Genomic DNA, 13,079 nt, shown 5'->3' with positions numbered 1-13,079 from the left:
AAGACTATAATGAATGTATAATTTTTATGCAACTTTTACATTAACGGTGACACAAATTACAGTTAATTCTCAATTATTCTTGGACAAATTTAGCTTAAAGGAGTCACCCATGCTCCTTAAATAATGTGTTAATAGTGGACTGAATCTAATTAATATGAAATTTTAAAAGCATAAAGGTGAAGTCTTTTGCTTCATTTTTTTTTTAATTTTAATTTCACAAATATACAATGGGGAGGACAACATTGGACAGCAGTTTGTTTGGAAAAAAAAACAACTGGAGGTTTTAATGGATTATAAGCTTGATGAGTCAAGAATGTGATCTAACACAACACCTGTTGTGCTGAATGCAAAGGCATACAACACAGTGTCCAGGATTAAAGAGGTAACAGTCCCACTACCTACCATACTGATCACACTACATCTAGAGTATTCATTTCTTTGCTAGATAGCACCAAGAGGACAATATTAAGACACAGAGCACCCAGAGAAAGGCAACCAAAACTGTGTAGGGTCTTAAAGATGAGAATGGTTTGAAGAAACCAGAAACATTTAGAAAGAAGAAAAGACTTTGGGAGAACATGAAAGTTTTCTACCAAATATCCAAAGGCTGGCAATCATGTGGAAGAAGATTCAATTTGTTCTGTTTGGCCTCAAAGCTGAGAGCAATGGACAGAAACCATGAAGAGACAAGTTGAGGTTTGATGTCAGGAAACACTACAATTAGAGTTATCACTAATAGCTGAACGGGCTGCTTTCCTCAATAGAGTTCTTCAAGCAAAGCTAGTTGATACTGCTGGGTACATCAGAGCAGGGACTCTTTCAAGTAGGGACTGGATCAGATGGCCACAAACTAAGCTGATATACTTTTCCAACTCTAAAAACTTGTGATTCTGAAAAGGCATTGCTCAGGGTCAAAATATTTAGCAGCCCAGAGAAGGCACCCTGCATCTGACTATCCCTTTGCCATGGAAAGTGTGAGCCAACATCCTGTGAGAAAGGTAACCTCTGCTGTAGGCTGATTTATATCTAGCTAACAGATGAGACAGCCCTCTACCAACCTGGAGCAGAATGGCACTGACCAGGAGGAAGGGTCAAACCCTTACATTCCAGTTAATTTTCTTTGGAAAGTTGTAAAGTCTCCAAAAGATAAAACACACACAAGTATGTGCATATAAACATATATGCCTGTGTATAGACATATGTGTCTATGTCTACGCACAAAAATACCCATCTCCAAATGAAACAGAAATGAATTTTTAGATTAGTTTAGTATTCTGAATTATCATCAGTTATCTACCTCCATCTGCTCAGAAAAGTTGATAATTATATATGTGCATGTGTCAATTTTTCATACACGCACACACAGAATACATGGGCAGTGATAAAGACATAAGATAATCATATGCTGTAGGATCTTTGCACAATGTAGTGCAAAGAGACACTACACGTTACCCATTTGATTCAACAAGCAGATTAGGTGTTTATGTGCAGAGCACTATGCTTGGCCCTGAAGATGTAAGAGGATGGAGGTAGCAGTCTTAATAGATGAAGCAGAACTAGAGCACGGGAGTTTATGCTAGCAATAGAAACAATAATGAATTGGGGATGGGGAGCCAGCTTAGGCAGGAAGACAAGTTATCGTACTAGTCTGTTCATATGATAATTAGGGCCTGACTAGGGTAGTGATAGGAAGAAAGGAAAGAACTATCAGAAGAAAAATAAATACTACTACTGCAATTAACAAGACATAGTATCCAGACAATTATGAGGACTTGAGGAAAACTAAAGAGCTAAAGATACATAAAAATGTTGAACATTAGTGACTGGATTAAAAGCATAACTACAAATAGGAATGATCAAGTCAAAAGGACATGGGGTCAGGTAGAAAGACAACAAACCCAGTCTGGGAAATGTTGGATTTGAAGTGCCACAGGGACCGTGAAGTGATATGTTATGGAAAGCTGGGAATGTAGGCCCAGATCTCTAGGCACCAGGACAGGAGATCTAGACCTGGGATTCATGCACATAAAGCAGAAGGAAAACTGCAGGAATGAATGAAATTACCAAGAATTTACCAAGCACAGAGAAAAAACAAATGTCGAGAACGAACATTAAGGGAAATACCCAAATTAAGGGCTTAGGAAGCAGAGGAAGGGACTGAAAAGTGCTCCGAAAGAAAAGGAGTTAAAAGCTAAGAAGAGAAAAATCTAAAGAGTATCATGTCTCAGAAGCTTAAAAAAAAAGAAGGAAAGGTGGGCTGTAATGGGAAATGTTGCAGAGCGCCTAAGAAAAATGATGGCACAAAATGGCCAATGAATTTGATGACTTGGAGGTTTGGTCATCTTTGCAAGGGTAGTTCCAACTATGAGAAAACAATGGGGTTTGGGGACTCCCAGAGACCCCTGCTGAGAGAGCCTGGTCTGACCTTTCTTAAGGCCAGCCCAGAGTCAGGAAGTTACCTCACTCAAAACCACACCCACTTGAAAGCCCTGTTCCTGCCAGAGGATCTGTTCTCTGGGATCTGACATCAGCACGACTGCACCAAACCACCCTCAAATCCAGTGAACCAGTAGATTTGAATGATGCCAGCCAATTAGCTCTAAGCTCTGCCCCTTCCCTCAGAGAGCTTAAGCTTGGGCTGACAGAGCTCTTTGGCCTGGGGAACTTGGGGAGAGCAGACACAGCCCACTAGGGTTCCCCATTTTCTCTTTTCTCTCTCTTCTCTTTGCTAGCTAGGCTTTCCTATCTTTCAGAGCCATGTGCACTCTCTTTACTAATATTTAATATGCTTTAATAAATGCTTAATGCAGGGGCGGCTAGGTGGCGCAGTGGATAAAGCACTGGCCCTGGATTCAGGAGTACCTGAGTTCAAATCCGGCCTCAGACTCTTGACACTTACCAGCTGTGTGACCCTAGGCAAGTCACTTAACCCCCATTGCCCAGCAAATAAATAAATAAATAAATAAAATAAATGCTTAATGCCCCAAACTGGTACAGCAGCCTCTAATTTATAAGGAGCACTATATTAGGAACCCCAGCTAATTTTCCCCAAACTTGGGACAGAGATAAGGTGACCACATATTGTTTTGCTTGCCACACAACAGATTAGTATGAATCAGACTGCAAGAGAAAAGAGAAAAGTTATTGAAGCAGAGGAGTTAAGAGATGTAGGAGGGGCAGCTAGGTGGCACAGTGGATAGAGCACCAGCCCTGGAGTCAGGAGGACCTGAGTTCAAATCCGGCCTTAGACACTTGATACATACTAGCTGTGTGACCCTGGGCAAGTCACTCAACCCCAACTGCCTCGCCAAAAAAAAAAAAAAGAGAGAAATGTAGGAGACTTTTTTCAGAAGTTTGGCAGTGAAAGGAAGAAATGGAATAGTAGCTATATGGGACAGCTATATGTTCTAAATTGGAAAAATCTGCACATGTATGCATGATAAGAAGGGAAGGAATTTCTGATTGAAGATACACAAAAGGAGGATGATTACTGGGGAAAAAAAACCATAGAGGAGACAATAAAGAATGAGATTAAAGGCACAGGGAAAGAGATTAGTTTTACTGAGCGATAAGGATGTTCCTTGTCTGTGACTGGAGGGAAGGAGGAGAAAACAGATGATGATGTTGGGAGTCTGAAGGATGGAAAAAGAGGGGAACTGAGAATGTTTATATCAGGACTTCAATATTCGCAGCAAAGTTGAGACTAGTTCGGTGTCAGCAAAATACAGCCCGAGGGCCAAATGTGATGTAAGGCCTGTTTTGGTACAGCCTGTGAGCAAAGAATGGTTCTGACATTTTAAAATAGAGCTTTATGGGAACATAGCCACATTCGTTTTCCTATTGTCCACAGCTGCTTTTGTGCTACAAAGACAGAGCTGAGTAGTTAGGATGGAGACCCATGTGATATTCTCTCATCACTTTACCCCACTACTCGGAGCAATGGCAATCACAGTGATATACTTATAACTCAACAGTAGTTACCACAGCACTGTGATATCTTACTTTTTTTTTATTGTCAATGCATAACTATCATGTCAAAACAAGAAGAGGGAGAAAAAAGTTTTACTATGGGTTTTTTTTAGTTCAAGGCTTGAGAATGAAATTTTTCTAAATGAAAAGAAGTACTTTCAAGCACTAATACTGAACACTGAATGACTTTGGAAATTAGCTTTTGCAGCAGAGTTAATGATGTTTCTTAATTAATTCAATCTAAAATAACAAGGAAGAACAATATGTGCAAAATTTATACTGCAATAAAGTTAATACAATGACAGCTAACACTATGAATCACAAGCAAAGTCAATTTGTCTTATATACTTCCTGTGCTGTCAAAAGTCAAAACAAAAAGTGAGAGCTCTATTCCCACACAAATCTACAATGGATTTCTTTTCTGAGCTCAAACTACAATTCCAGCAGTGGTTTTTGCACTTCAGTCAGTCCAAGTACAAAAGTAATTTCCATATTTCAAAATCCACCATGCAACTGAGGACTTTTCACCTAACCTTCAAATGAAAATGATTAATTTGTAAATGTAATGAATGAAGTCCTAAAAGGCAAACATTCAAAGAAGAATTGAATAGAATTCTATAAATGCCTTCTAAGCAATGAATATGTTCAATTAAAATCATGTTCATGGACTAATATCAGTATTTGGCAACACTTATCTATGTGAATTAAAAATTAGCACTAACAGATGAACATTTGCAATCAATTTTGATGAGAGGGAAAACTAACTTTGAATCTCAATTAAGCAAAATATTACCCTCAGGGGGCGGCTAGGTGGCACAGTGGATAAAGCACCGGCCCTGGATTCAGGAGTACCTGAGTTCAAATCCGGCCTCAGACACTTGACACTTACTAGCTGTGTGACCCTGGGCAAGTCACTTAACCCCCATTGCCCCGCCAAAAAAAAAAAAATTACCCTCCCCCAAAAAGAATTACATTCTTCTCATTAGCAGACTTGTATTTTACACACACACACACACACACACACACTCTCTCTCTCTCTCTCTCTCTCTCTATTAGTATTATTAAATTTTTAATTTCATCAATAAAAATTTTGTAGAAATTTGCTTTCTTTCTTGTTCCACAAATACCTATACATTATCGTTGATTTTACATCCACAAAGCTTGAAATATTTACTACCTGGCCCTTTACAAAAATATTTGCTGGGCAGCTAGGTGGCACAGTGGACAAAGCACCGGCCCTGAATTCAGGAGGATCTGAATTCAAATTCGACCTCAGACACTTGACATTTACTAGCTGTGTGACCCTGGGCAAGTCACTTAACCCTCATTGCCTGGCCAAAAAACAAAACAAACAAAAACAAAAATGTTTGCTAATGCCTGGACAAGATTAGTAGCTATGTGAGAGGTGGGGTGACACTAGATTCAGGAATGAGGAATAACAGACACTATGGGCAATGAAAAGAACTGTAAAGAGACTGTTCTATTACTAAATGACACTGGAGACCAAGGTATGGTTATGCATTGTCAATCTGCAATGGATAATATGTAGAAGGTAACAAAGTTCTGTTTCCTGACTTTCTCTAGTAATACTCAGCAGCTCTTTATTTAGAAATGGAGGAAGCAGATGGTAAGAACTATTCAGGGATTAGAAGCTGGGGGATGGGATGAAGAAAGTTTCAGAAGTTGACCAATTCTGGTAGGTTGGTGGAGCCAGTTAATCATTAAAGTTTGTGGGGTTATGGTTGGATATGGAGACAAATGAAGACAAGGATGAATAAGAACAGTAAGTGGTCTAGAAGCCTGATGGTCACAGTGAGGGACAAAAATTAAGATAAAATAAAAACAAAGCACCTCTGAGAAGAAATTCTAGAGGGAGATTTGAGGAGTCAGAAAGGAAAATAGTGACACTTTTAAAAATCACTGAAAATTTGTTTCCAGTTTGCCCCCAAATGCCACCATTTCTATTCATACTCTACAAATATATATAAAAACATTATTGTTTAAAGCAAAAAGTCACTAGATTATGTGTTGTTTAAAATTCTAAATGTGGGTTTTAATCTGTCCCCCCGAGTTTTTTGGGGGAAACTGGCTAAAATCACTGATAAATTCACCAAGCATTTAGGCTTTTAAGGGTTTATTAAAAGATATGAGATATGTACAAAAATATTTATAGCTGCTCTTTACGTGGTAGCAAGGAATTGGAAGTTGAGGGGGTGCCCATCAATTGGGGAATGGCTGGACAAGTTGTGGTATATGAATACAATGGAATACTATTGTGCTGTAAGAAATGATGAGCAGGAAGAGTTCAGAGAAACCTGGAGGGTCTTACGTGAGCTGATGATGAGTGAGATGAGCAGAACCAGAAGAACACTGTACACAGTATCATCAACATTGAGTGTTGACCTACTGTGATGGACTATATTCTTCTCACCAATGCAATGGTACAGAAGAGTTCCAGGGAACTCATGATAGAAGAGGATCTCCAAATCCAAGGAAAAAAAAAAAAGAACTGTGGAGTATAGATGCTGATTGAACCATACTATTTCTTTTGTTTCGGGTGCTGTTGTTTTGGTTTTTTTTCTATTTTGAGGTTTTGCATCACTGCTCTGATTTTTTCTCTTGTAACAGGATTAATGCAGAAATAGGATTAATGTTATTATGTGTGTGTGTATATATATATATATATATATATATATATATATATATATATATATATGTGTGTGTGTGTATATGTATATAGATATATAGATATAACCTATATCAGATTGTCCACTGTCTAGGGGAGGGGGGAGGGAGAAAAATCTGAAATTGTAAAGCTTGTATAAACAAAAGTTGAGAACTATCTTTGCGTGTAACAGAAAAAATAAAATACCTTATATGTAAAAAAAAAAAAAAAGAAGAAGAGGATCTCCAAATCCAAGAAAAAAAAAAAAAGGAACTGTAGAGTATAGATGCTGGTTGAACCATACTATTTCTTTTGTTTTGGGTTCTGTTGGGGTTTTTTTTCCTATTTTGAGGTTTTGCATTACTGCCCTGATTTTTTCTCTTATAACAGGATTAATGCAGAAATAGGATTAATGTTATTATGGATATATATGTGTGTGTGTGTATAGATTATATATATAAATATATCTATCTATCTATCTAGATAGATAGATATATGTATATAGATATAACCTATATCAGATTACCTGCTGTCTAGGGGAGGGGGGAGGGAGGGGAGGGAGGGAGAAAAATCTGAAATTGTAAAGCTTGTCTAAACAAAAGTTGAGAACTATCTTTACATGTAACGGAAAAAATAAAATACCTTATATGTAAAAAAAAAAAAAGATATGAGATAGTAAAGAGAGAAAGATTGAGAACAGATTTCTTATAACATGGAAGTCCTAGTCTTCCTAAATTCCCCTGTGAAGTCCTGCCACCAAACCGATCTCTCCAGCCAAAGAGGAAGAAGTTCCCCACCAGCATTCACTTCCTCCTTCATGTTCTCCTCCCAGAAATGGGAGGTTCTTCAAGCTGATTGGCTAGCATCATTCAAATTCATCGGTTCACTGGACCCGAAGATGGTCTTGATGTAAAGTTCAAAGTTTTTAGCTTCTAAGAACAATGCCCTCTTAAGTACCAGCCAGATGTGCTTACAAGCTAGTCAGCAGTCAGTCACTCTCACCCAATTCAATCAGTTTAGATCAATCTCCAGGTGGGCCCCTAAGTATCTGCTAAATCCCCTCATCTACCATATTCCATTATTTAGACACAATTATATAAAGGGGCACAAGTTAAGACTCTAAAAACCCAAGGAAGCATGCCCACTACCATTGCATTTTCCAATACAAAAACCACCTTTCCAGCTGTGTCCTCCTGGAGAATTTCCCTGGCCTTCTCAGCAGCTTCAGTCAGCCTTTCCTGCTCCTCCTTCTCTTCGTTTTCTCGTCTAATGGCTGCTTCTTCCATCAGAGTGGCTTCCAGTTTAGCTTTATTATCAATTTTCTCACCTTCAACCTCGGCAGCTTTGACTTTGGCTTCTTTGGCCTGTAAAAGAAAAAACACTATAATCTATGTCCTACCGGTATTGGTCTCACTTCTAAATAGTCTAAAAAGAATGTTCGTAACCATTACAGCTGAGGAAACCATTTTTAAGTGAGAAACCAATTTACCCCCTCGACACCACATGCTGATTTTTAAGCATTTCTACATGTTTTCTTCCCTCCCACAGCTATGTAAAGAAAATGTCAAATTCTAGAAATGTGAATTCTAAAGAGTCAAAAATTTGCAAGGCAATATTATTGAGTATTTGATTATTATTTCAGGCCTTTCTGTACATAGAGATTGCACAGGGACAGATGAGTATCTGGCAATGATGTCCATTTTTAGAAGAACCAATAAGGAAAAATTCTATTCTGTATCTAATTGTCATTAACAAGGAGGTTTGGGGAGTTTGAAATGTTAGGATCCCTGGCAGGAGAGGAGAACCTAATCCCTCCAAGAGTTTGTGACAGAAAAGAAGAACTTGGTATACTCTGAAAAGCATCAAAGATTTGGGGGAAAGATTTTTCAAAAGTTCAGAAGACAGAATCTGATGGACTAAAATTCTACAAGGGAAGTCAGCCCAAGAAGAATGGAACCCAAAAACAAAATTCTGAAAACATAAGGGAAACAATTCCAATAAAGAAGAAAAAAATGAGATTAGTAAAAAGGAACCAATAAAAATACACACAACCAACCAACTTGAATTTTATAAAGAAATGTACAAGGGGCAGCTAGGTGGTACAGTGGATAGAGCACCAGCCCTGGATTCAGGAGGACCTGAGTTCAAATCCGGATTCAGACACTTAACACTTACTAGCTGTGTGACCTTGGACAAGTCACTTAACCCCAATTGACTCCCCCAAAAAATAAATGCACAGAAGCGAGAAGCTAGGCCAGGTAAACCAAGAATAACTAGAAAACCACAGCCCAGTCCTGCAGGACTGTTAAAGCTCAGAAGGAGAGGAGGCTGGTGAGGGAAGCTAAGGGCAACAAAATTGGTTGGTTTTAGGGACTGGAGGTGGGGGGGGGGGGGTTCAATTTTTTAAGCTATTATGGGAAAATATGGTAACAAAGAAGGGACAGGACCTTTGCTTGCGGTACGCAGGATCACAACTGACAAAATAAGAGAAGGCTTAGTTGCTTAAATCTTATCTGGCTTCTTTTTTCTCTGACAAAAAGAAAGGCCTTGGTATTGGAAAAAACAGACCAAAATGACCAAGGGGGAGATGACCCCCAACCCCACCCCCCACCCCGCAACAAGACAGGATTCACAGCACCAAAATTCTGAGGTCAACCACCAGGACTCATCTGATTTTTTCACCATCAATAAATAAAAGTTCTACAGTTCTTACCAAGATTACCCAGCAAAATAGTAGTGGATTAATGACATTTATATTTTACCAATGTTCTATTCTGAGATAGGTGTCCCATTTTTTCCTGTTCTTGTGGCCACATGATGGGTCTTCAAAAGAGAGGTCATGAATCCTTAATATTAGGTCATTTTCCTCATCTCTGTAGTGATAGACATGCTCTGCCATCTTAATCTCTATCATTCCAAAATCTGTTCACCCTGTCTGGTGTAACAGGGAAAGTACCAACTAGTCTTGGAGACTGACGACCCAAATTCAAGTCCTAGCTACCCAACACCTACCAAAGGTAACTGAGGCAGATTATCGCCCTTCTGTACCCATAGTGGCGCTCATCTCCTTGACAAGACTATTATGAGGACAGCATTTTGTAAATTCTGAAGTGCTACAGAAACATTATCATCATGGGAATGGACTCCTCTTATCAAAGCCCTGCCCAACGTCTAGCCCCCGTACCCCTTCCTTAGATGGTCCTTCTTTGCTTAGCAGTCCTCCAAGGGAGCTCTTTGCTGCTGGTACTACTCATTTCACATATTAATCTGGCAATGTCATTAAGCATTTCCCTCTAGTAGGATTATTTTATCAGCTAGATCCCAAGCCCCAAGGAACAGGGCTTGATTTCTTTGGTTCTTGTCTTTTCTTCTTCCTTTGGCTTAGTGGTCTTCCCAGAATCAAAGCCCAAATGCCTGCTGCTTTTGACAATGACAGGGTGCTGTTGAGGAGCAAGTCATTATTTGTATTGGGTGGCTAGCTAAAAGGTGTCATCATAATGTTGCAATGATTTTTGGAAATTTATATTTATAGATTCAGAAAAAAGACTAAGATGAAAATGTCTCTGTATTAAAGGAAAAAATGAATTAGATAGGTCATACTTACTGCACTCTCTGGCAGAGTCTGCAAGGTTGTTTTGAGCTGATCAGCTGGGGACAGGGTATCAGGAAGATACATAGCTCTGGATAAGAGAAGTAATGAAGTAGGGATTTCTTGGTTCAGATGTAGGTCTAACCACTACAATTCAAAAGAGATCACAGATTTTATGAAAACATGTTTTGTTTTGTCTTTGAATTTACTTCTAAGCATAATACACAGTCTAGTAAGGTCCTATCGGATTCAGGATCAGATGAAATGACTCACAAGTATTTCTTTTGATTTTTTACAGACCTCTCAGATACTTTTTTGAAGAAGCAGTGTGGTATACTGGACACGGAGCTAGATTTTGTAAGCAAAGAACCTGTATTCAAATCCATTAATTACTATCAATGTAAAGCAAATCACTTAAACCTCTCTCAGTCATGTATCCTCATCTGTAAAATGTCAATGTAAATGTAAAATGTAAATGATTGGACCAAATGATCTCTAAGGGCCCTTCCATCTCTAAATACATCAAGTCCTTAAGGAGAGCAATAATGTCCTCCTTCCACAAGTCTTCTGTTTGCAGACTAAGCAGCACCAATTTCCTTCAACAAAAGGTTTTATGACATGGTCTTAAGTTCTCTCCCCTTCTGCTATCCTGATCACTCTATTCTAGACAAAGTATAGTTATCAATTATTTTTTTTAAATGTGGAATCCAGAAATGTGTATAATATTCACCTGTAAGAAGCTACTATACATTTCTCTGAAATCTTGAGATCGTTAGCAGGGGATAGAAAAGGAAGGCTGTGACAGAAAAGATCCTGAGCTAAGGTGAGTCTAAGATTTCTGCTCCAGTGAGAAAGAGCAACCTGAAAGTCAGAAGTCCCATGAGAGGTGAAGAAAAGAATACTAGATCTGAAATTAGAAAGCCTGAGTCCAGATCCAATATTTGTTCTTTACTAGCCATAGGACAACCTCTTCGAGTTTTTGCATTGTCACCTATAAGATGGTATTACCTGAGACTATTTTATCAGTATCTGTGTATGCAGACACAAGCACACAAATACACACCTAAAGATGCAAAGGACTACAGAGGAGATAGAAAGTTAGCCTGGAAATCAAGATGTCCACCTCTTAAACAGTCATCATCTCCTGATGCCTTAATCAACTCTCTAAGACTAAATTCACAGAACCATGGCAGATATGTATTGATAGATGGTGTTTCCTCATCAAGAAACACCCCACACTGAGAAGATCATAGATCCAAGCAAAAATAATACACAAATACATGTGTGTACATACAAATAGATTCTTTTGGGGGGGGGCCCCCCGCAGGGCAATGAGGGTTAAGTGACTTGCCCAGGGTCACACAGCTAGTAAGTGTCGAGTGTCTGAGGTCACATTTGAACTCAGGTCCTCCTGAATCCAGGGCCAGTGTTTTATCCACTGCGCCACCTAGCTGCCCCCCAAATAGATTCTTAATACTACTAACAGTACATGAAGTTGGGACAGATGAAATCAGGAAACATGGTGATACAAGATCACATATACAAAATGGAAAGCCATGCTAGAGATGTCAGGATTTTGAAGGCAAAAAGGGACTGATTTCAAGATCTGAGATGTTAGCTTGAGGAGATGGAAGGATCTGATGAAGAGTTTTTAGAAATAAAGGAGACGTGGGCAGCTAGGTGGCACAGTGGATAAAGCACCAGCTCTGGATTCAGGAGGACCTGAGTTCAAATCTGGCCTCAGACACTTGACACGTACTAGCTGTGTGACCCTGGGCAAGTCACTTAACCCCCATTGCCTCCACCACCACCACCCCCAAATAAGTAAAGGAGACTTGGGCATGTTTGAACGCAGAAGGCAGGAATAGACAAGGAAAGATGCAAAGGTTACCAGGAAGCTAAGGGGAGAGGGGAAGGTGGTGACTGAGAAGGCAATCTGCTGGAGAAGATAGAAAATGAACTACACATAGATCAGTTGGCCTAGGCAGGGAGAAAGGCTACCTCATTAGCAAAGAATAGGATAAAGGAAGACAGAACCAGGAATAATGTCAAGGGATTCTGACATGAAGAGATGCAAATAAGTCATGGAAATAGCTAGCCTCTATTTCTCAATAAGGTATGAGGCAAAATCCTCAAGCTTGAGAGGGGGCATGGGGAAAACTTGAGTTTTGCCTGGAACAGGAACAGTAGACTAGGTTGAATTTGGAAATGTGCTACACTTTAAATGATTCTAAGCATGATACAAAAATCCAACACTATTCTGTTGGTGATGCTGCATGGCTACAAAAATGAAACACTATAATCTCCAAAGAATATAAATTACAGAGAGACATGTGGTAGAAGGCTGCCTTCACCATATTTATGAACAATGACTTGCATGCCAGAAATGGCATAAGAAATTATAAACAGATGAGAGGAAAAATCAGTCATGCAGTGAAAACTATCCGTGGCACATTACAAGCCTCCTGCACATGAGGCAGAGAGAATCTAGGGAGGAGTCAGGACATGACACAAACCAGATCGGCCCAAGAGCTGAGGAAAGCTGGAAGGTGGGCTAACCTGGCAGAATACATGCCCACATCACATGACTGGAGACACGGAATCACTCAAGGAAGAACCAACGTGTTGAGAATCACACACACTTAAGAGTTAAGAGTGAGCCCAGAGGGGCAGCTAGATGGCGCAGTGGATAAAGCACTGGCCCTAGATTCAGGAGGACCTGAGTTCAAATCCGGCCTCAGACACTTGACACTTACTAGCTGTGTGACCCTGGGCAAATCACTTAACCCCAACTGCCTCACAAAAAAAAAAAAAAAAAGAATGAGCCCAGAGAAAAATGCCCAATCTCTGTTTCTG

The 13,079-nt window shown here is 39.4% G+C and overlaps 1 protein-coding gene across 2 annotated transcripts in view; it reads right to left on the bottom strand.

Moving 5' to 3' along the window:
- LETM1 (leucine zipper and EF-hand containing transmembrane protein 1) overlaps positions 1–13,079 on the bottom strand; it is an 86,304-nt gene that overhangs the window by 28,790 nt on the left and 44,435 nt on the right. For both annotated transcript variants that reach the window (XM_043972563.1, XM_043972561.1), the window contains exons 8-9: positions 10,239–10,370; positions 7,810–7,998 (exon numbers count right to left, since the gene is read on the bottom strand). In XM_043972563.1, coding sequence (XP_043828498.1) covers positions 7,810–7,998; positions 10,239–10,370 — 321 coding nt within the window. The remainder of the gene's footprint in view (positions 1–7,809; positions 7,999–10,238; positions 10,371–13,079) is intronic.

This window comes from Dromiciops gliroides, chromosome 6 (assembly GCF_019393635.1).
Source record: "Dromiciops gliroides isolate mDroGli1 chromosome 6, mDroGli1.pri, whole genome shotgun sequence".
NCBI lineage: Eukaryota > Metazoa > Chordata > Mammalia > Microbiotheria > Microbiotheriidae > Dromiciops > Dromiciops gliroides.
Note: the sequence above shows the minus strand (reverse complement) of the source record. Positions and strands in the feature narration are given on the sequence as shown.